General features: G+C 40.8%; 1 protein-coding gene across 5 annotated transcripts in view; it reads left to right on the top strand.

Moving 5' to 3' along the window:
• Positions 1-22,352, top strand: part of LOC147317724 (ADP-ribosylation factor-like protein 15) — a 113,170-nt gene extending 90,818 nt beyond the window's left edge. For 4 of the 5 annotated variants that reach the window (XM_086315005.1, XM_086315009.1, XM_086315004.1 and 1 more), the window contains one exon: positions 20,506-22,352. In XM_086315005.1, coding sequence (XP_086171131.1) covers positions 20,506-20,658 — 153 coding nt within the window. In that variant the 3' untranslated portion in view covers positions 20,659-22,352. The remainder of the gene's footprint in view (positions 1-20,505) is intronic. The other variant, XM_086315006.1, reaches the window with a different exon arrangement.
• Positions 22,353-22,832: the final 480 nt, after the last annotated feature.

Raw genomic sequence — 22,832 nt, 5'->3', positions numbered from 1 at the left:
GATTATAGCTACATCCTAGGTGTTCACGGCTTATTTTGTGGTCATGATATCATGAACACAAGAGATATGCATGACCTCAGTGGAGCATGTTTATGTGCCTGGCTTAATCCGGGGCACCAGTGGGGAGACTAGGTCTGCATTCCACAGTATAACAGTGTGATAGACATGTATAACATGTTTATCATTACAGTTGGAAAAAACAAATGTCTCAAACTTCCATGGACCAGAAAAAAACACAGATAACGGCAGTGGTAATTATCAAACACAAGTACAGTAAGAAATAAATGTCCTATAATCACAGAGTTAAAATGTAATCTATAAGATGCTTTGATCTTTTCCGCTTGTAATCTCTAAGGAAATGCAATACCACAATTCAGCGGAATGATTAAACCTTGTTCCCTCATAGTCTAAATAGCTTCTTTTTTTTTTTTTGTCCAGCATGATAATAATTTTCTGCATTAGTCAACCTGTAATAAAGCGGTATTAAAGTCCAGAGCAGTGCTTCATATTGTACTCTTAGCTTTTTTTTTGGGTTTGTTTGTTTGCATGCAGAACTCCTGCCATTTGTTTAGTAATAATTTAACAGTTTTAACAGGGGGGGGGTTCAGGTGAATTTGCAGGTGGTGATGAACTTTTGCCATTTATATGAGCAGTTTTGGACTGTTGCAGTGTATTTGATCTGCCTTAAGAAGATGGACCCAGACATTTTAAGATATTTTGTTCGGCAGTGCAATACAACTGCAGCACAGACACTCACTGCAGACAGTATTGTGTGGGACTTGGCAGACACCCCCTGAAGCGTCTTTTGAAAAAGGTTACCTTGTTTGCCCCTAGAGCTATTTTCGCTCTGCCTCTCTGTCTGGACTTGCCAGTCTGTGAAAATACTCCTCACTAACCTTACCTCCTCCTCTCTCCCTCCCATCCCATGTCTGTCATGACATCACAAACATCAGGTATCCAAAGCAGACAGCAGTAAATGGGCGTTAGTTTAATAAGCATTATTAACACACCTGCTTTGCAGTGCATTCCTGATTACATGGTCTAATGGGACTGGCACTCCAAGTAGGATTAGTCAAGCCTCGGGGTCTGCACCTGAACCTCAGTGAAACTCTTAAATGCAAACATCTTCTAACTCAAATACAAAGAACTGTGAAAAAGTAGCCTAGTCGTGACCGTTTTACTTTTCTGCTTGTTTACCCATACACACCAAATCCTGTGATCCACCTTGTTTATCTGATTGTTCTTTTTAAATTCAAAGACTGCAATAACTATTAATAAGAATAATTAACTGATAAATCAAGATTTTGTCTGTATGTAGATGGTGCTCTGTAATACACAAGTTGATTAATGTAGTTCCAGATGATTTAAGTTCTCCATCTTTTTTAAAGGATATCCATCAGGTGGATTCCCATCTGTGAACCATTGTAAACCAAAACAAATAAAATGGCAACAGTAACAGTTGTTTCAGTCTGAATTGCCATGACAGGAACATTTGTGTGAAGGTGCAAATCTGGCTTAAATCAGCACAGATCCATATATATTGATCATTTTCATGTTTCAGTCAGAAGGAATAAGTTGGTTTTGGGACTAATGTGGGTCTTCATCCAAAGACAGTTTTAATTCTCCACATTTGTGTCTTGGCTGTGCAGAGGGACAGGCTATGAGGACACAGCCAACACAGAGGATATGGAGTCATGCTTGTGTACATCCAGCAAGGTGACAATTTGTTCATCATTTTTGTTGTATGTTGATTAGTTGAAGAGTTTGCTTCAGGATGAAAGGGAATGGCCACGGCAAAGTTTACCACAAAATGAAGAAGAAGAAAAAAATGACTTCAAAGATCAAAACATTCAGAAGAGAAGCGCAGACAATGGCTGCAGTTTTTAACTCTTGGTTTTACTCTACCGCCGAAAAGCTAAGGTTAACAAACGTCACCCCACATTAACAGTTTTACCACAGATTTTTGACACTGTTACCAAGTGGGAGTAGACACATGGAACATCCTTGTGCAGGACTATAAAGCTCCATGTTTCACCAACACAGTACCATGCCATGTATACATGGTACTTAACTCGTCCCTTGTGTGTTTTCCAACCATTAAGCATTTCTTTACAAACAAAACCAGGTAGACGACTGGATTTTAGTGATCTTCTAAAAGGGGAAAAAAAGATTCTAATACAGGTGCGTTTGAGAGGCAGAGAGTTTGAGCGTGTGTTTGAACAACGTTTTTAGAGGCTCTTATTGGATCACTGCTAAGGAACATGGACACTGAGACATTTCTGTACATGTCACCCTAAGACAGTCTGCAGTTCTGATGCACAGATGGTAACAACTTTAACCACAAAATGTTTATAGGGTATAAAAATGAAAAACGAAAAATAAGAAAAATAATACATGGTACAGACAAACAGTAGACTAGAATGGCTGTGGTTTGTTTGTTAAAATGGATAATAAAAAAAGTTCTGAAACTTATAGACATCCATCTATTTTCTGCTACTGGTCTTGATCATAGCTGCAGAAGTCTGAGCAGGGATGTCCAGACTTCCCTTTTCCCACCACCTTCCTCTGGGGGAACACCAACATCCAGAGAGCAATAATCTCCACCACATGTTCTAATAAACTAATACACATTTTTGCCAAAAAACAAACAAAATTAATATCAAGTGATAAAAATAAGAATGTTGCACCACATGTGATCAAAGTAAAGATTGGTGAATGTGTTTTATTGATGTATTCAGGAATTGCCTCTGCAGTTTTTCGGCCCAAAGACTGTTTACTTCATTCACTCTGCAACTTTTGCACCCATTTAGGAATATTTCATAAATGAAATTATGAAATATTCTTGAAACCAATTAAACCCTTCTTAGTGCAGCATTGGTGAAATGTTACATTGATCTGTGCTAAACATTTGAGAATAGTTGTTTTACCAGTGTTTCATATGCATTTGTGTCTGAAGTATTAAGTGAGATTTTAAGGTAGCTTTTCACACCTAAGTTGTTATCAAAGTATTGCTGACAAGTGTAGTGTGCATCATAGTCATAGCGTCACGATGCCATGTCTTGTGTTATTAAGTACAAATATAGAAGGAAATCTTTCTCATTTCCCACTCGGAACAGTATTATTTCCAGTCCCAAAGTGGGTGGTGGTAATTGTTTTCAATTTGCCTCCTATACTGTGGGCATAGCACAAATCTGTGTCTGTACCATCAGCATGTACCAGATTTGCAAGCCCACATATTTGTTTTTTTGTAGTCATTGTGGATACGTGAGCACAAATTTAAAGCATTAATGTCACTGTGCCATGTTGCATTATACCATGAAGGAATTGTGGGCTGGTAACATGGCTCGTTTTTGGTGTTGGTTGGCAGAGTGGAGGCAGTTTTGGAAGCAAGCACAGAAAACTGTTAACTTTATTAATTTTTAACCACGATTCTTCTCTCTTTTTGTGAATCAAATGACAAAAAACATTTGATCAGTGAATCTGTATGACTACATCCTGTCTGCTTGCATGTGGCAAGAAATGTCAATCATAAAGCCTAGTCACTGCCCCTCAGGTTTAACCAGTAATTGTGAGAGAATAAACAGAATGTCTAAGGATGTGACTAAGCCCCCTAAGACCTAATGGGAGCTAATAGTGAAATGTTAAAGGTCTCCAATGACCATATGACCAGAAGGACTCTACGTGGGCTGCGGCATGACCAGTCCTCAGTGCCAACATCCACTCAGAACACAGTGTTTCTGATGAATAGTTTAGGGCACTAACTGTCTGGAAGTGAATCAAATGATTTTGGGTGTCATAGCCTCCAGATGAAGCCTGTGGTAGCTCTGCTTTCTGAGCATGTGGAAGTACAAACGGGATGTGTGCCATGTGCTGTTAAACTGGTAAAAAGCCAAAAACCTTTTATTTTCTGAAATATGATTTCTGCTTCTTTCTGTTCTTTTTAAATGGCTTCTTTAGCATCTGTTGTGCAGAACGGGCTTTCTGCTAAGCATGTATGATATTGTTCCCCCTTTTCAGTAGTAATCCTAGCCTGTAGACAGATGGAATCTGTTTATCATCTGTGAAAATGTACTTCCAGTCATTGACAATAGAGAGGATGGGATTCCAACTCTCACGATTATTGTTGAAATGTGTATACATCCGGATAATGGCATGCTTAACGGATGCGTCGAAATAATCTTTCGTAATTGATGCGTTTTAAAGTAATCCGCGGGTGTTAAGGGATGTTATTGTTTACCTGTCATGCACACCAAACGGTATAGCTGACACCTCAGATGGAGTCAGTCTTTCCCAAGCCTATTTTCTGCAGTGTTTGGGGCAGTTGCAGGTGATACCCCTCTAGTATTTCTGTGCAGACCAACTCACTTGAAGAGACAGTCCCAAAGGGTCTAAGTAAAGAAAGATGAAAGCTTTGGAAAGACAGCCAGACAATGGAAATGAGAAGTACTTTGTGGAAATAAAAAAAGTTACCGGTAAGTTTTGGTGCAGTTCCAAGTGCCACAAGTGTTGCTCACTCAGCAGACTTTGCTTCATCTTCTCTGATTAAGTTTTTACTTCAGTTATCTGAAAAGTACTGTTCATTCCCTCTGGTGATTGTGTCACTTAATCAGTTAAAGTTAAGTTGCTTGTAACTCTTCAGAAAGTAGCTCATTTTCTAGGTTCTCACCTCTAATTGCATATTAGATACTTTAATGTTGCACAATAATATATATACAATTTCTAGTAACTAATAACCTCTGCCCTTGCAGGCATTTCATTATCGTCATTAACGCCCACTTAATCTGACAAGAGTCATTTGATAGCAGTATTTTCTATTTAATTAACTGAGTGAAGGTGTGAAACGCGTGGAAAGTATTCCTTTCTCATCTTTTTGTTTCATGGATGTCACAGAAACCTTTTTTAAGGTGCATCAGTTATTAGTATTTTTTTTCTACAGCACTGATACAGCATCCTTGTTTTCTCTTCAGAAAAACACCGAACAGAAATCTCTGTACTGGTGACGGTTGTTTCTTTTTGTTGTTGTTTTTTTGCAGGGAAGCGTTGCAAGCCTCCCTGCAAAGCTCTGACAGTCTGCTGTTTATGTTTCTTATGAAAACCTACGTGCAGTCATAATTACCTTTTTTAGATGTTTCATCATACTTTTTGAAATCTGTATTTTTTCTAATGTAGTCGTTCATCGCTGATCATTATGATAGTGACGACTCTCTTCACTGTGCGTATTCTTATTTGTATGTTTTTCTGAGCCAAACTTAGAAAAGCATGCTAAATTAATTCAAGTTAATTACAGTCGGGTGTTGTTTTACCACTGCTGGTCAGAGAATAACTGCCAGACATATTTTCATGTTGTTTATTTCACACAGTAAATGAAACAAAACAGTACCCTTGTGTATTTTTTAAAGTCATGTCTTCATTTTATTATTTCTTTTCAGTTTAGTTCATATTTTATATCTTTGTTCTAGCTTAGTGCAGGACTTTCTCTGAAGTTATCTTTACTTTAAACCAGTGATGTGATGATGCATAAATTTGAAGTAATGTACTGCACTGGTGTTCTTACTAGAAATTCTAAAACCTTTGTTTTTGTTTTTATGGTTTATCTGTTTATTTCTGTGGGATATTTCAAACACAAGTCATCTGTCTGTCTTTACAGGGTTTATCTTTATGTGAGCAGTAAAAGCACAAAGACAAGCACTGTGTGCTTTCACTGAAATATATTGATCATTTCTTTTACCATTAGAAAAATGACTATGACGTTACTATGCAACCTTTTTTGCTATCTATACCTGTTGCACAAGATAGAGGTTGGATTTAATAAATCAGTCACGTGAATGCATCACATTTTGTGCAAAAACTGAGATTACAATTAAAAGTAGAGAGACACACATGATCAAATGGCAAAAGTATTTATAAATAAATTAATCTGTAAATTTAAAAATATGCCCTTTAGCAATTGTAGTAATGGACAAAGTTTGTAAAATCCACTGACTTGTTGTTTGAAATATGACACATCTCTTCCTAGCCACATAATGCTCTTACTCACCCTCGACAGGTGGTAGACATCCAGATGGCTACTTGAATGTTACATCCAGTTGATCGCTTGTTTTTAGCCATTAATTAGTTCATAAGTTATCTCAGCATGCAGCATGTACGTAGGTGCACTGCGGGGTTAGTAATACATTTTTGCAAGTTGTACCCTGCACAAACTATGTCGCTCTTGCACATGCTGAATCTTGCCTACTCTTTGCTAATTGAATATACAGTGCATTAATGTGATCCAAATGTGGAGAGGTTCCTAATAATTTGTGTTGGCATGCGATCTGGCAGTTATGACCAAAACAGGTAATTTGTTAAAATTGAGGCTTTTAAGATGACTCACCATAAATTCTCACACAAAGCCCAGGAAGTATATATATCCGGATGTGGTTATGATGGAACTGACATTCCTGAAGTTTAAAAACATTTGTTCAGTTAATATAAAACCATCAGAATTCTATTTTAGTTTGCAAATATGACTTAAAGGAAATTCAATGCAGACCAAATTAGGCTTTCTATAGAGGGGGGAAAAAGCAGGGTCCTCAGAATAACATTTCTGCTGCATAAGACCCCTAATTTACTAAACAGAGCCTATAGGTTTTTGACTCTCTTATGTGGCTGGAACAGTATTCTTTTTTTTCTAGTGTCCGTGACAGCAATTTAACATTGCAGAAAGTCCTCTCACAACTTTTGATCAAACTGTGTTGGGAATAGTCCAGACGGAAGTGGCTAGTCAACCACTGTCCTCTGTCACATTTTGCACATGGTGAACTTGCAGGTCTTGGCACACATTGGGTGGTGGCTGTGCTCAGTGACTCATGTGGCGCCCAGTGTCTGAAACTTTCGTCAAACGTCTGGCACATGGTGTGTGTGTCATTGTGGACTGTGACGCTGGTGGCTCAAAATTCCCCAGTGGCTGCTGATTGGTTGTTTAGAAGATGAGGCACAGGTAAGGGCCAATCAATGAACCTTAGAAGGAAACAACACAGCGTGAGCAACGCCTTTACCAAATGGCCATAACTAAGTTGTTAAGATCACCCTTACAATACCTTGCATTTGCGTCATTACTGAGTGCAAATGTCTAATAATTGCCAGCTCATTTAGAATAATCATCGGGATAAAAGTTGTGCACCACATACGTCACATATGAGACTGAAAAGTGACAATTTATTTTATTCAGTCCTCCCCTCTATTAGTCTATTAAACAGGAGTTTACAAAGGCTGCCACTACCAACCTTTTTTCCTCCTTTTTGTCCTCTAGAAAATAATTATTAGCACAAGCAAAAAGGGAGGTAGTAAATCCAGCGTTAAGAGCTTTTTTGCAGGAGTGACCCGAGTAGAGGAGGGAAAAGACACACAGTCACATTGAAACACATGAAATCACGTCTTCAAAAGAGTGAAAAATGGAAAAAAAAATGTGATAGGCTGACCTTAAAAATGTCCTTCAGTAAAATGCTAAATTAGTCATTTGGACAGCAGAGCATTAAAGTCTTGATCGTTTTGCAGAATACAGTCATGTTTAGTTAAAACGCGGTCGTGCAGTTGAAGTGAAGGATCATAATTTGACTTCTTTGAAGGTAACTTCAAAAAGACATGGTTTAGGGCAAAATCTGTGAGATTTGGTCTCACTGATTTAAGTTTTGGAGTGGGGGGGCTACTCTTATTGTCCTCACACACACTCACAAGTCTTAACTCTACACAGACACAAGGCGTTGAAAAGGAAACTTTGATCTAATCACATGTGTTCTGTGCTATTTATTTGTTTATATGATGATGTTAAATGTCTCTCCATTGACTGACTTTAATCTATGAAAGGTCATAATGGATGTCCTTTCTCAGTTTGCCTTTGATGGAAAAGGAAGGGGCGGTGATATCGAAAGGAGTGTTTGCACAACTCAGCTGGTCTGTAAACACTGATGCTCACGACAAAAGTGATGCTATGCTTAACGCTGCACGGCATGTATGTGTTGCGTGGCTTGCCCTTTGTTCTTTCACATACCTCATGGGCAGAAAAAGCTGCGGTCAGTGCTTAATCACCACAAGGGCAGTCTGAGAGCTATGACCTGTCTTAGTCTTTTCATCTAGATTTAATCACGTACGTTGGTAAAGGAGTGCTGCAGCCTCGTCAAATGATTCAGCAGATGTCGGTATTCTTCAGCGGTTTGCTTTCGCCTTAAGAGAGTTAAGTAATGTTGCAAAAGTAAAAGTGAGCCAATTTCATCTTTCTCCTGCTCTCTGCAGAATAATAATTAAGACAAATTCCAAACGGGCTCGTTGCCAGTCTTGTAAAGATGAGATCATTGTGCAATGTCAAATAATTTTTATCAGCTTGACTGCCAAAAATTGGGACTAATGAAAACTGCAGCTCGAGTGCAGTCAGCATTTCTAACAGACATTCTTTTTGAATTCTACTAATTTCCCAATAAAACCTTTCTCCACGATGCCAAATGAAGATGAATGGGCTCCGAACTTAAAAGGTCCAGCTGTTGCATAAAAATTTCTGGTGCAGAGTTAAAAACGGCATCAGCAGGGAGACCATCATAGTGTTCACAGATCTGGGGAATCGACGGGCTATTTCATGCGAAAAAGGAATGTATTCAGATGTTAATCGAAATCATATACAGCTGTTTTTGCCTGGGGTGTATTCCCCTTATCAAACTAAGTAAATAGAGAAATTGTAAAATACATCCCGTATAATGACAGCTTCACTATAGAATTTTTTTTTTTTTTTGCAGTCACTTAGATCAGATTTCCTTTCTGTGTGCTGAGTGAGCAGACAAGACTGATGGCGGTACTGAGCAGGAGGACAGGGGATGAACAGCAGGAAAGCAGACAGGCGGCGGAGGTGGTGGTGGTGGTGGTGTGGGGGGGGGTCAGGTGGTGTGACTTTTTACTCTGCCACTCACTGACCTTGACAATGGAGCCCCAGCCACTGACTGATGGCTCTCTCTGATAGTGTCTCTTGCTCGCTCTCTCTGCCCCTCTATCTGTTTCTCTTTCGCTCTCTTTTCCTCTCTTTCCTTTTTTCTTCCACCCCCCCTCTTCTCTCCCTCTCTCACTCTCTCCCTCTGCTTGTGCCTAGTGAGTTTAGCTCGCTGGCTATGGCAGCCAAAATGCACCACCACCTCTCTGCTGCAGCTCACCCCCCTCTTACCTCACGTCTGCTCTTTTCCAGACAAGCGGGTTTAAAAAGTCAACTGCGTATTGAGCCGTCTAGACTGAAGCCGGTCAGCAACCAGTGCTCCCCACCCCCACCTCCCTCTCTCCAACCCCAGACTTGTGTTGCTGGCTACAGGAGAAAAATGGATGAGGAGCAGGTGCCCTTGCTGAGCTCTGTCCCTTAATTCTTGCCAAGTGCAAATGACTCTGTGGTCACATTATATAAACATATTGACCATAATGTAGCAACATCCAGAAAGCCGAGCTTGAGTTAGCCTCCGGACACGTTGACAGCATTGTAACAGCAGTTATCTGTACAGATGATAAAAAATATATATATATTATTTTCAGGCCATTTACATAAACGATATGTTGGTGATCTGTTGCTTATTAGAGTAAGTTCATCCAGTGTCTTTTCTTGAAGGTGTTTTTTTAATAAGAGTACACTTTTCTATGGATTTATAAAATGCACTCTTCCACTCTGCTGGCTGTTATTCGTTTGACTTTCAGTTTTGTGAGTAATATTTAACTTCTTCTTGCAGACGCCAGTAGCATCAAATGTATTCACTTCATATTTGCTCGTCATAATCGAGGTCCATGCTGTTGTACAGAGCACACAAATATCATTTGGTTGGGGAAACATACAGTAGGAATGAGATTACAGTCCTGCATTCCTTTGTGTTCCAGTAGCACTGAAACACTAGAATAGTATGTAACTGTAACTGAATAGCGATGATGAAAGTCTACAACATGCACTTAATGGTGGATTTTTATCTCACACAGATATGCTTGCTAACACTTCACACAATCCGCACACGGTTCGGTGTAGTTTCTGAGTTCAGTTCCCTCCCGTCAGTTGATTAGGTGAACCGCATGGCACTCTGAAGTGTGACATTCCATGTAAAGCAGCGCGTGATATTTTTTTAAGAGGTGTCTCCAGCCAGTGGCCCCACCATGTGCACTTAGATGACTCTATCTTCTCTGGTAAACCACGGCGTTGACAGCTTGATTTTCCAACAGACTCTTGCAATTAAGCTGTCTTTAAATGTCAGTGTCTGCCTTTACGTCTTCTATTACAATTAATCAGTCTGTGCTCTCATTTTTCCAATTCACTCAGGTAGTATTGTAATTTAATGCAGAGATGTTTCAAGGTGTTAGAACTCTACAAGTCCCGTCAGGTTTTTGGTTCTTTTTACACTTTAAATTGATACTTTTGATTTCCCCTCAACTCACACTGCATTTCAATATGATTTTTTTTTTTCTATCAATATTTCTTGGTGACCGTAATAAGATGGGCTTGAGAAAACACTTTTGTTTCTTAACAACAGGACAGAGGAATTTATCCTTGGTGATAGCACCGGCGTGACCGTCCCCTTTGCATTTTGCATGTGGTACACTGTTCCTGACTCTTGCTTGGTCATATCCTCTTACAGATGGTGGAACAGACATAGCAGGATGTTGTCACTCCTGGTAGTGATAACCAGAAAGTGCTTACAAAAAAAAAGATTCAGAGCAGACTGGGCTGATAAACTCTGTCTGTCTTGGTGGTCCCATGTGAAACTGTACTCCTGAGAAGGGAAAAGTTGACTCCAGATGTTTTAGCTGATAGATATACCCGAGTCTTTGATAAATGATGAGCCACTTTTAGGGGTACTGTAACATACATTTCCATGTTGCTATTAACCTCTGTTTCCATGTGCTGTAGTCTGTGAGTGATTACAAAAAAAAGCACTGCAAATCTCAAGAGAGATCTTACAGACATGTAACCGGGGCTTCATCCAGCCCACCTTGGGATGCAAAAGTTGGAAAATCAGTCAAGCAGCACATATTGATTACCCCCTGGAGAATGTGTGCTAGACCTTGGAAGACCAGTATGTGAAGTTACTTAGAGACTACTTGTTTCTTTGATGTTTTATCTCTCTTACATCTTTGTCTCACCCACTAGCGCAGCCTTCCCGCCCACCTTCATTTCTGCTTTCTTTCTTTTTCCCACCCATACCGCCTTTCTCGTCCTGTCATCCCTGGGCAGGTGGTCTGTCCCTCTGGGAGGTTAAGGGGCACTGTGGGTGAGAGGGCAGTTGGCAGGTTGTGTGGGCACTGTGCACGCATTTTCCCATAGCCCACGTCAAATGCCTCTGAACCCTGACCCTAGTGGGTCCTCACTCTCAGAATCCGTTTGGAGCGCAATTCAGACAGCCAGACCCTATTCAGCACCGTACTTTCCTCTGTAGGAGAAAAGAATCCCGTCTTTCCCAATTGTGGTCAGTGGCCCTCCCTTTGTTTTCGGTCAAGCAGGGTCGGACGACCGGCCGTCACAAGCCAGGACAAGACTTCCGAAAAGCCTATTCAGTATGCGATTTGACCCCAAAGTTCCCTTGCTGACTCACATGGATCAAACGCTGGGAATCTCGGGGGGTTCCCTTCCATTGAGTTTTTCATCCATTGAAATGTACCCTTTTTCACAAGTTTTCTAAAAGTTTGATGGGTATAGCACTGTTTCACAAATGTGGGGCTCCTGGTAGATTTATATCCAGGCTTCACAGAAGTTTGTTCTTAACTTCTTAAATGCTTTAGTGTTAAAGGCCATTATTGGCTTTATTGATAATTAATTGATGCGATAAGAAGAACAGGATTGGCTTTCATCCTTGCCTGTTGTGGTATGAAAATGATCGTGTGTGGCTATGGCTGCTTTTGTTTGTACTGATCCACAGTTTTGGGTATACACTACTGATTTCTTATTATGGAAGAGATTAAAACCAGACAGAAGCAGTTCTCTAACTAAGGGTATTGAACCATGCATCAAAAACAAACACATTTCTTAAACTACATCAAACCTCATGTTTGATGATGAGCTTCGGAACCATGCATATCCACAGAGACACCACCGATGTGTAAATTTCCCGAAAATTGGTTTCATAGAGTGGCGTGCACTTTAATTAGTGAAATTTGCTTGAAGCAGCTGGAACACATGTTGGGAAATGTGTGTTTTGAACAAACAAGCCTTGGTTTCATCATAGCTTTTGTTTTCTGATTGGTCTTTCGTCCTTTTTGCCTGCCAGTTGGTTGTTTTTAGGGGGGGGGAAAGCTTTGTTGTGGTTAGTTTACACATTACAAGCAAACATGTTCATGTATGCTTTTGATTCCTTTGATTATGTGATTACGATTATAAATATGACAAGGTATCCAAAGCAACAAAAAAAAGTATGAAAGCCTGTAACCTTGAATGAAAAAAATTTGATAGCCTTTGATTTGCACGTCTGTGTCTGTGAGAGTAAGCGTTGCAAAGAGAAGTTGCTATGTGAGGGTGTGTGTACAGACTCCAACTTGACGCATGGTTTAAATCTTTTGCAGGAGTGGAGCACTTTGATTCTATTGCCGCGTGCTGTGTGCTGAAGCGGGGGCCTGCTGCAGCTTTCAAGCTGGTTAACTGTCAGAACTGCAGTGTGAAAGGGGGGCTTCAGAGTGAAAGGGGTGGACAGTCCCACTAGGGGGGTCCTGGAGAAGGAGGCGGTGGCTTGGGACAGACCTCCTGGGCTTTGAGAACCCTCTGTGTGGGCTGCTACAGCAAGGCAGCCCCCTTCCCAAGAAGAAGAGAGAAAGGGCGGGCTTAAAGGAAGGTGCTGGCACATTGGCCCCTGCAGCAGGGAGCATGGGCAGGACGCCAGCTCACCCGTTTAAGTCCCATAGACCAGATGTTCCTTGTCAGGGAGCCCTTGGCCTTTCATAAATTGAGATACTGTAAATCTTTAATAAGGCAAGCCATACATGCGCACGCACCCCCCCACCCACTGCACACACTTCCCAAATATTCTACCCTCGCAGACGTTTCTTAGTGTCCTGCAGGTCAAACCCTGGTGAAGGGGCCTTGTTCCATGTACTGAACCTGCCAATTATTCTCCAGCCTGCACAAGAGGGCGGATGTTTTCCTTCCCCTTTGCCCCCAGCCCACACTCTATAGAAAATGCCATTCATGCTTCTGGCCTGTAACATCACCTCATCTCTAAGCTTCACTTAACGATATATGCCAGCGACCACAACCAAAGAGGTCTCTTAGATGTTGTGATCTAAATATATATAGCATCAGAAGCTTATGAAATTAAGTGCGCCCTGTTTTTCAGGTATGATTTTAGCATGTTATCTTTTCCTTTCTCAAGTGATCTTCTGGACATCTTTGTACCAATATCAGCATATAAACTAATCAGCCACAGCTTTAAGGCCTCTAATTGCCCATTTCATGACATCAGCTTATTAAATTCAGAGAAGAACTTTTTCATTTTAACTTTGAAGCACTAATGATATCTTCCTTAGTTGTTCCATTCCAAGAGGGGAATAGAAATTAATTTGCAAACGTTTGCCAGTCTGACTCAGAGTGACTGCCATTAATCCAAGTTGGACTGCGATTGTTTGGAAAAAGGTTTTCTTGCAATCAGTTGCTAAAAATAACAAAATCTAGTGCGTTCACCGGGACACCAAAGAGGTTGCCATCCTGGTTTTTTTTCCTCTGGTGTTTTTGAGTCATTACTTATTTTTCTGTTGGTCAGATTGCTTTAGATATTTTTAGCCTGTCCTCTAGACCCTTGTCTCACTATGCCACATACCATGCCATGTTTTTTTTTCTTTTTTTCCCTTTTGTCCTATGTAGATATGTAAGGATGTGTTCTGCAGAAACACTGCATCTGATGTTGTCACTACCAAATTTGAAACATGCATCATTTACCCATGAGGAAGCCAGACATTTTTGGAAGTCATATGACTTGCTGCAAGAAAAATAAAGGCAAATACCTCTGTGCTTGTAAAAACAAAGCAAAAAAAAAAAAAGATCTACCTGTTCATTGTCCAAATGGGAATTTTCTCATGCACATCTTCTAGATAAATTTTCAAAATGCTTATATGGAAAGAACATTATCACTGTGTAACCTCTTAAAAGCAATAACATTGTTCCAAGGAGCACGGTGAAGGAGTCTGTAAGAATGTCCCCTGTGCATCCTTGATTTACAGAGCCTCTGAGGATAACTCTGATCTGGCAGTGGTCAGTTGGCTTTGAAGAAAAGTGTACTGCAAGTGAATCACTTTGAACCCGCGCTAAGCTGAGCCCAAGGGAAGCCCTGTGGTCTCACCTGAGTGGAACACGACAGTAAATCTCAAGGCTGCTCAGGTTTTACATTGTGACATTGGGACTTTAGACATTTTTTGCCTGCTCCAACAGTTCTACAACTCTGGTCTGGTTCCAGGGTGGCCTCAGCGCTTTTACATGCTTGCTAGACCTGGATTGTTTCCACAGCAAATGAAAGGATTTAACTCAAAGTCCACATCTTTGTTTGTCCCACTCACTCCTGTCATGCTCAGAATTCAGGTTTAAAGTCTTTGCAATATGTCTTTTTGACACCATTGGTGTGTTCTTAAACCCCCTACATCCATTTTTCTTTATTTGCTTCAAAGTACAGCTGTAGGTTTCTTCATGGATCTTTGCATTCCTGAGTGCGCCCTAAATCTACTGCAGCTTGAAACATCAAGGTCTTCAGCTGTGCACTGCTTCTTATTGATGATTGCTGTGGTCTTTAGTATACAAAAGCTGATTGCTTCCATTTCTGTATCCCTCAAAAATATAATTGCTACCAGACAGCTAATGTGTTTTTGTGTATTTGGCATTTCACCTCTGTCTGTTGGTCAGTGTAGAGCGTAGGGTAAGGCAACAAACGTCCGCTGGCCGGGAGTCAGAGTATCGATTGGTCCACTGGGCCACGTTAGTCAGTTTATGTACACAAAGTTGAACAAAATGCATCTAAAAGCAAAGCTATTATTCTGCTGTACAACAGTGGAGGCATGTAAATCATATCACTGCTCCCTTAAAATGGACCCAAGCTTGGTTGATGACGAGATTCGTAGTCCATAGCGTTTAAGTGGGATTTGACTGGAAACATACAGATGCACAACAAAACCTCAAACCTTTTGTGATGTGGCAGCTTTGACATGTAAAGACTGGTGTCTGCTGTTATTAGATGAGTATATATGATTTGCAGGCAATTTAAAGTTTTGGATCTTTCGGAGAGGTAAAACCCCAAGAATATGACATTTTTCCCTGTGATTTAGCAAAGCATCAACAGTGTTACCCTTTGTAGTGTCTCTTCTGGGCTCAGCAACTCAAACCGTTTTTAAAAGAATCCCAAAAATATAGTTAAATGTTTTAATTAATATCATCAACAACATGCAATGACTACGCGACTAATGGCTGGGAAAGTCTTTGGTTGGGGGAAGCCCTTGTATATATATTGCTGTGCACACACAATAGGAAAGGGTTTGGTATGGAGATCCTGTTGAGCTCTATTATTGTATTCTCGCTGTGCTGTGCCAGCTGCTGGCTGTCTCAACTATATTCAAAGAGGGATTCTGCAGTGCTCACTTCATGCCCTACTTACTGCTAATACATTAACCAAACAAGTGATCAGGTCATGATCCACCTTTACTTGCCCACCTTAGATGCAAAATCTTCAGTCCATTACTGAAAGTGTTATAGCTTTAAATAGGTGCTTACATAGGCTTTGGGGTTTATTTACTGGCCAGTGGGCTGTTTAGATTCACACCTCCCTCAATTTGAGGCACAGTGTTTGTTTATTCACAGGCTTCCCAGGTGTTCCTCTCTTGGGGACCTCCAGGCTTTCTCATGTCTTTAAGGCTCTTTAGGTAAGGCGGAAAAGCAAACAAAGGCATATCTATTATATGGTGAGTGGATCTCACATTACCCTCCCGTTTCAATGCAGTCGCCAGTGTGGGCCATTTTCCAAGTGACTGATATCTTCACAGGGGCCAACATGTCAAGGGATGGTGTAATTGATTGTCTTGGATATTTGAGTCTGCCACTTTCCCTGGTTAAGAGACCCCCTATTGCTTCCCTCTCCAGTTTTGTGCCTGCTCGTGTGGTGAGGTTTTGACATGTGACAGTGACGCTTCATAGATATGTTGTCATGGTAAATATTAGGAGAAGGGCATCGAAGGCCATGTTATTCATTTATTTGCATACACATAATAAAAAGATGTGTTTTGCTCACATCCTGTGAGCAGAAGTGATGCTCTTTTTGTTTAAAAAGGGTTCTGCTGAAGTTTAGCCTAATTAAAAGCTCTAGGCCGAAACTGTTGGTTGACCAATGAGCACTTCTTGTTTCAAAAAACAGTTTTGATGTTGTGTGGAGGAAATCATAACTTGTCTGAGTATTTTTAACGGCTTCTCTTTAGGTTTTGACGTCTTCTCAGATTAACATTCTGTGTTCTTCTGTTTATGGTCTTATTACTTAAACAGTAAGATGTTATTAGTATTATTTGATAAAACTCTATTTAATTGAATTGTTTGTTTGTTTTTCAGGCTTTTATAACACGAGGAAAGTGTTAACCATACATGAGAAATGGAAAGCTTACAGCACAGACCATTTAACTTTCTTTCGGTTCTAATCTGCTGTAGGAGTGTATCCAACAAATCTAAATCTGTTTCATCTGGCTTTGTTGTAAACCTCTGCAAATATGTTCAAAACGACTTGAGATTTCTTAAATACGCCCACATAGCACCAACCTACTGAACCGTAGTAAGCTTTATCAGAAAGATCCTGAACATGTTAATGTCACCGTGTTAACTTGGACTTCTGCCATCGCACTGTTGAAAAGGTGCTTAACCACAAATTACCCAGCACAAATTCAACAGCAGAAATAACTACAAGGAACACTGCGTACCAATAAAATAATGAAAATGATCCATGAAATTGACTTGTTGGAGGTAATTACTTCTGTGGAAACACTACAACAAAAGTGAGTCACATTAGGTTACATACCATTTAGTTATGTATCAGCTCTCTGTGTACTCTGTCTGTGATGCTGTGTCGGTTTTGTCTCAACAGTGTGATGGTTTAATACATTTCGGAAGGGTTTTTTTTTATGGTAGGAGCTGTGTTTTTTGGGTTTCTTGATAGTTGTGGTGCAAGAATGAACAGGTAATAATCAGTAAATCACAACCGCATCGTCTACTTTCAGTACCTGAATGTCTGGCCAGCCTGACAGAGAAGCTTAGTATCTGTCTGGATTGAGTGGGTGCTGCTTTCTTTCTTCCTCTTCTTCTTTTTTGGTCGTGTGTGTGTGTGTGTGTGTGTGTGTGTGTGTGTGTGTGTGTGTGTGTGTGTGTGTGTGTGTGTGTGTGTGTGAGAGATCCAGGGCATGCTGGGAGAAGCTGAAACTGTACTGGTGTACCTAAATATATGATAAATAAGCATACTGAGAAAAAACTTCTGACAGTTTTTGTTGTTTTTGTTTTTTCTCTGCTTTATAATTTAAAATATAGACATCTGAGCCCACTGCCACCTGCTCTACTTTATGCCTTTTTAGAAGGTGAAGACAACTGCAGAGGAGAGGATATAAATTTGTTAGGGGTTTTTTTTTCTTCACATGTAGTATCAGACAGCAATATCAGGTATCTCCATAGCTGCCCTGCCCCTTTAGGTGGCTCCACGGTTTGTTTAGTTGGTCAAGAGGCCAGAGCAGAGCTCATTAAAGCTCTTTTATTCTGCCAGGAGATCCTCTTGCCATGGCATGATGCCAAGAGTGACCATACATGCAGTAATCTGGCACAGGTCAGGGAGCAGCTGGATGCACGTGCCATATATGCCCATTGGGTATCTTAAATAGCCCAAAGTAGGCTTGCCAGGTTTGGAGCTTAAGCTTAGCTGACTATATTATACAGCCACTCCTTGCGGACACTGGGTCACAAATTATACAACCTAAAAAATAGATCTATAATTCATTTACTTAAGTCGAGGCTCATATTCCAAAAAGAAATCATGCTTTAACATTATTTTATATGTCTGTCTTCTGCCCCTTGGGTATGTTAGATTCCTTACACATTCCCATTCTTTAGACTTTTCATAGTCTCAGAAGTTACTAACTATTCAGGGCTGTTACCAAAGAGTTCACCTTTCCTGGGTTTCATGTCTGTCCTCCTGAGAGCGCAGACTGTTGGCTAGCATGACTAGGCTCGAGCAGCAGGAACTCGGCTGACACAGACACAAGCGATTAAAGAATTTTTGACACCCTCATGCATGTATAAGCTGCTTTCTAACATGCACAAGGCAAGACGCTCCGGTCTGTATGACCTAGAAGAAGCTAGACTGGATGACCCAGTGGTCATCCTTGGAGCCATCTGGCAATCCACGTCTTGTGTGGCTTACCCATACCACTGCCTCACGCAATTCCTTAAGCAAGCATAAGTGTGCTTAGGAGGATTTAATCTCAGAGAAACTGGTTTGGGCCACACTGCTGATTGCATTACATTGCTGATTCTTTCAGTAATGTAATACTGAGGAAGTGTTTTTAGCAGCATATAATGGCTGAATTGTGTGATTAAAGTCTCTGGATTTGATATGCAGTGTCGATGAAATGTAGCTCGCAAGAAGGTGTTCATATCAGTTGGCTATTAAGTAAAAAGGGGATTGTTTGAGATCACAGATTAGTGGTTTTATCATGCGCGCACATAAGTGTAAAGCTGCACTGAAAACTTTAGAAGTCATCTGCCGTCGTTGGTAAGGCCGCTCATCTGTCGCACAGTGCTAAAGAAGGTATTTGCCACACTATGAGATGCCCCTGGGTGTGTTCTATTGGCCCGTGAGGGGAAGTGAGAGAAGCTTGAGCCTGTCTGCACTTGCACAGAGGTCACTTCTGGACTTTTGACTGTCTGCCAGTGCAGGGGCCAAAGTCTTCCAGAAGAGGGCCTTGGCTACAGGCTGACAAGTAAGCCAGCCAGACAGGCAGCCAGCCACATCGTCTACAGTCTAGGTCTGGGGCTAGAGCCTGGGCTAGGGCAGCTCAAGTTACCCAGACAGATTTGTTAACACTGTTTGGGTCCACTCGGCTTTCTAGCCAGGCCTCTGAGCCAAACGCGGCTGAGGTGACTTAATCTGTCATTAAACTCACATTACACCCGGACAGAGACTCGGCTCAGGGGGGCAGAGACGGCACTCACTCTCCCACTCGCTGGCATGGCTGGCTGGGTTTGAGCAGACACAAAGAGTGCGCACCCCCTCCTCCTCCTCTCCGTCCTCTTCATGCCACACACCATGGCACAGCTAGACAGCCCAGCACGGTCTAGACAAAAGCAATTTCACTTGAAGTTGAAAAGTAATTTGACTGTGTGACGATCCTTGTGGACTTTGTGGTGTTTATTTGCTGCACATGTTTTCTTGTATAATTCAGAACACTGAGGTTGTCTGCAGTCATTAATCTCGGTTTGATATTTGCAGAAATGTGTAGAAATGAGCACTAAAGAAATCAATTAAATTGATAATAGCTAATGTAATGTTTTAAATAGCTTCAGAGCATAGCTTTGTGCTGTCCTCTTTCCAGCCAGTCAATACTCAATGTGAATATTGCATTCGAAAAAACGCAGTAGTTTAGCTTGTAGCTTAATATTCTAATAAAGATGAGTGTGAAATAGAGATGCCTATATTCATATATTTCAACCCAGCGTCTGTTACACATTGTGTACATTTCTGCAAGTCTATACACCATTGTCAAACTGAGCATGAAACTGACTAAATTAGTTAATAAGGTGGGAAATTGTGTTTTTATTGCATCTGTTACATTTGAAGCTTTGCATTTTTCTCCCAGAGCTGCTGACAGTACACATTTGGTTTTGTGCATTCTTCACTGGCTATAAGGCAAACAGGAGGAGATGGCTGAACTGGGTTCACATCAGGCAAAAAAATTGTTTCCATATCTCTCAGCTTGAAAATGTCAGAAACCCTAACAACCTGCAGTACCTTCAGTGGAGGTCTAAGACATTGTTTCCCTCTGCTGAGATTTGTTTTTATAACTGTTACAAAGAGCAGTGCCAACCCTTTTATTCGTCAGATGAAGAGGCTGTTGTGTTTCATTTAGGTGTGTGGGGGGGGGGGTCGAACAGCAGCAATTACTGGATACCGGTCTAAAAAACGTACTATGTCTTCAGTCTTATGTGTTACTAAAGCACAACGTTATACAGTTACTTTCTGCCACATGTTTGAGGGTGACGTAATGTGTGAACTGACCTAGTGTGGTGAGGATATGAGATGAAAATGTGCCAGCTTACATGCCTTTACAAGCTGTAGTTTGACGATTGTGTTTTTGCTTTATTTGAACTTTTTATACTTTGAATTTGATCAGAGATGTTCTGGGGGGAAATTAAAATGTTGATTCATATTTTTTTTATTCGTATTGAAAACAGGAGCTGTTGTTAGACGCTAAATATAAGATTTTACTTTTTTCAAATGATTATTTTAGCTGATTGCATCGTGTGTTTGGCCGCAGATCAAGAAGTACTTTGAGCTGGAACCGCTGGCCCGAGGAAAGCGCTGGATCCTGGAGGGCAGCACCACTGACAGCATGGAGGCGGTGAAGGAGAGCTTCGGTCAGTTCATTAGCCTGTTGGAGGACAAAGACACAGAGCCGGCAAGGATATGATGCTAAAGCTGCTAATGCTAGGAGACATTAGCGGTTAAACACCAACACATCCTGCTGGTGCCCATGTACATGTGCACACATGCACTCTCACACACATGCGCGCACACACACACACACAAGAAAATACAGCAGTTGTTGGTTTCTCTCTGTGAGATGTGTATTGTATGTTATCCTCCCTTCACTGCGGTCTCATTTTTCAAATTGGAAGAGCGTGCACAAGCGACAGTCAACTACTACAGCCTGACAGAGGAGCGCGACTGTTAAACCCACCCAGCGTAAAGCAGTTTGTCAAAAGAAATCACTGAACTTTGCCGACAACAGAAATCTTGTTTACTGCTGTTTGTGCCATTGTGATTAAATCAATGGCATTTGGAAGGTATGGCATTCCTTTGGTCATTATTGAGCACTAAGACAGACAGACACACACACACACACACACACACACACACACACACACACACACACACACACACACACACACACACAGTGGAGCCCAGGTTGTCTGTAGATATGTTTAACATCTCCACTAATTACTTTACAGGATGTTTGGGTGGGCATGGTTGAAGTTCTTTCCACTGAGAAGTACTGTATGGCTGTCAAGTGTGCTTCTCCTTTTGACTCGGTAACAGCGAATGCCATCATGTGATTGGAGTGCATAGTCCAAAGCCTTGTGTTATGAACGGTAGTTACATATCGGTGTGTCACACCGTGTCTGAATATCTAATCTGAATAGTGTAGTCTGAGTATCTTATGGAGTATCTTATGTACATGCAGACAAGTATATTGCTGTGTACCCTCCTGTGCAGCCATACACAAGTACTACTAATCATGTGACTAGTGTTAGGTGAGTTTATGGAGACATTATTCTTTCAGAGAAAGTGGAAATGAGTTTGAATGCTTTTGTAAATGTGCAACTTAGGATATATTTTCTAGCTCTGTATCTTAACCTCTTAGAGCTGCATTCAGATTTTTTTATATGTCATACACACACGAGTCACACTTAGGAATTTTTTCAAATCAAAGAAGAAAAAAAGAAACAAAAAACAATGATTGACCAGGCTGGATTTCTCCAGAAGTAGAGAAATGTAATGGACTTGGTTGCTTAACACTAAAATTGTCACTTTTGATGATGTTTTTGTTTTTTTACAGTATGTTTTTTTTCTTTTGAATTTGATATAATCCCTTTCAGCATTGGCTTGTGACTGCAGACTCCCATCTGGGTGAAATACAAACTATCAATCAGCCACAGCAACAGCTGCATCTGACAAGTCGCTGTCCGACACACTAATGCCTTCCAACTGTCTGAAGACCCCTCCCCGTCTGCTGTTTATCACGTACCTCTGCCCCACTTCATCCAAACCAACACTACCCCTCCACTCCTGCTCCGCTCCCTGTCTCCATTACTGCTCGATGGGGCTTCTTTGGCCTAGATGAGCCAGTTCAGTGCGGCTGCCCTCAGGTGGACTCCACACCTCTTAAAATGAGTCATGTTCATTGTGCCACAGGTGTGTGGTTGTCCCGAAGATGTGCTTATGAATAATGTTCACCCCTCCTCCTTCCTGCGTACTCTGTATTGTTTGTTGTTATTTTGATTAGTATTTTTGTCAGGTTTGTAGAGATTTAACCACTTTTTGTACCTGATGTGAGAATGATACATTTGTTTGCTTGAAAGCAAAATAAATCTGTTGACTAGGGATCTGTTGGCCTTTTCATGTCATTTCATTACCCAAACCTTTAAAAATGCAGTATTTACATTGTTGTTGTTATTATCTCATCTTGCATTTGTCTCAAAAAAGGCAATTTACGTTTTAAAAGGAAAATTACCGTCACAGTTCTTGTTGGCATTTTGATCACTTTTGCTTCTTAAACTGTGGAAGTAAAACATCTGATACATTTGTCCTCTTACTTCCTCTGAATGCTATCGAGGGGCGTAATGCAGTTATTTGCAGAATAATTGCCGAGCTGTGGAGCTAAAGGGTTTTTGTGCATAAATTTGGTCAAAATGGGTATGAATGGGAAAATATTTGAATAATGGATTATTTGCATTTCATGTTTTAGCACAAAATATTTAAAGAATTGAAAGTTTGCATGTTTTCTTCACAGTACCTCTGGTTTGTGATTTAGCATGACCCGTGGAAACCTGAGCTGAGATAATCAGGAAAATGCAGATGACA

The sequence above is a fragment of the Aulonocara sp. 'chitande type north' Nkhata Bay genome, linkage group LG12, assembly GCF_057382095.1.
Source record: "Aulonocara sp. 'chitande type north' Nkhata Bay isolate Kocher_YH1m ecotype deep benthic linkage group LG12, A_spYH_male_GT1.1, whole genome shotgun sequence".
Taxonomy (NCBI): Eukaryota; Metazoa; Chordata; class Actinopteri; order Cichliformes; family Cichlidae; genus Aulonocara; species Aulonocara sp. 'chitande type north' Nkhata Bay.
The sequence above is the reverse complement of the archived record's forward strand: the minus strand, read 5'-3'. Positions and strand labels throughout refer to the sequence as shown.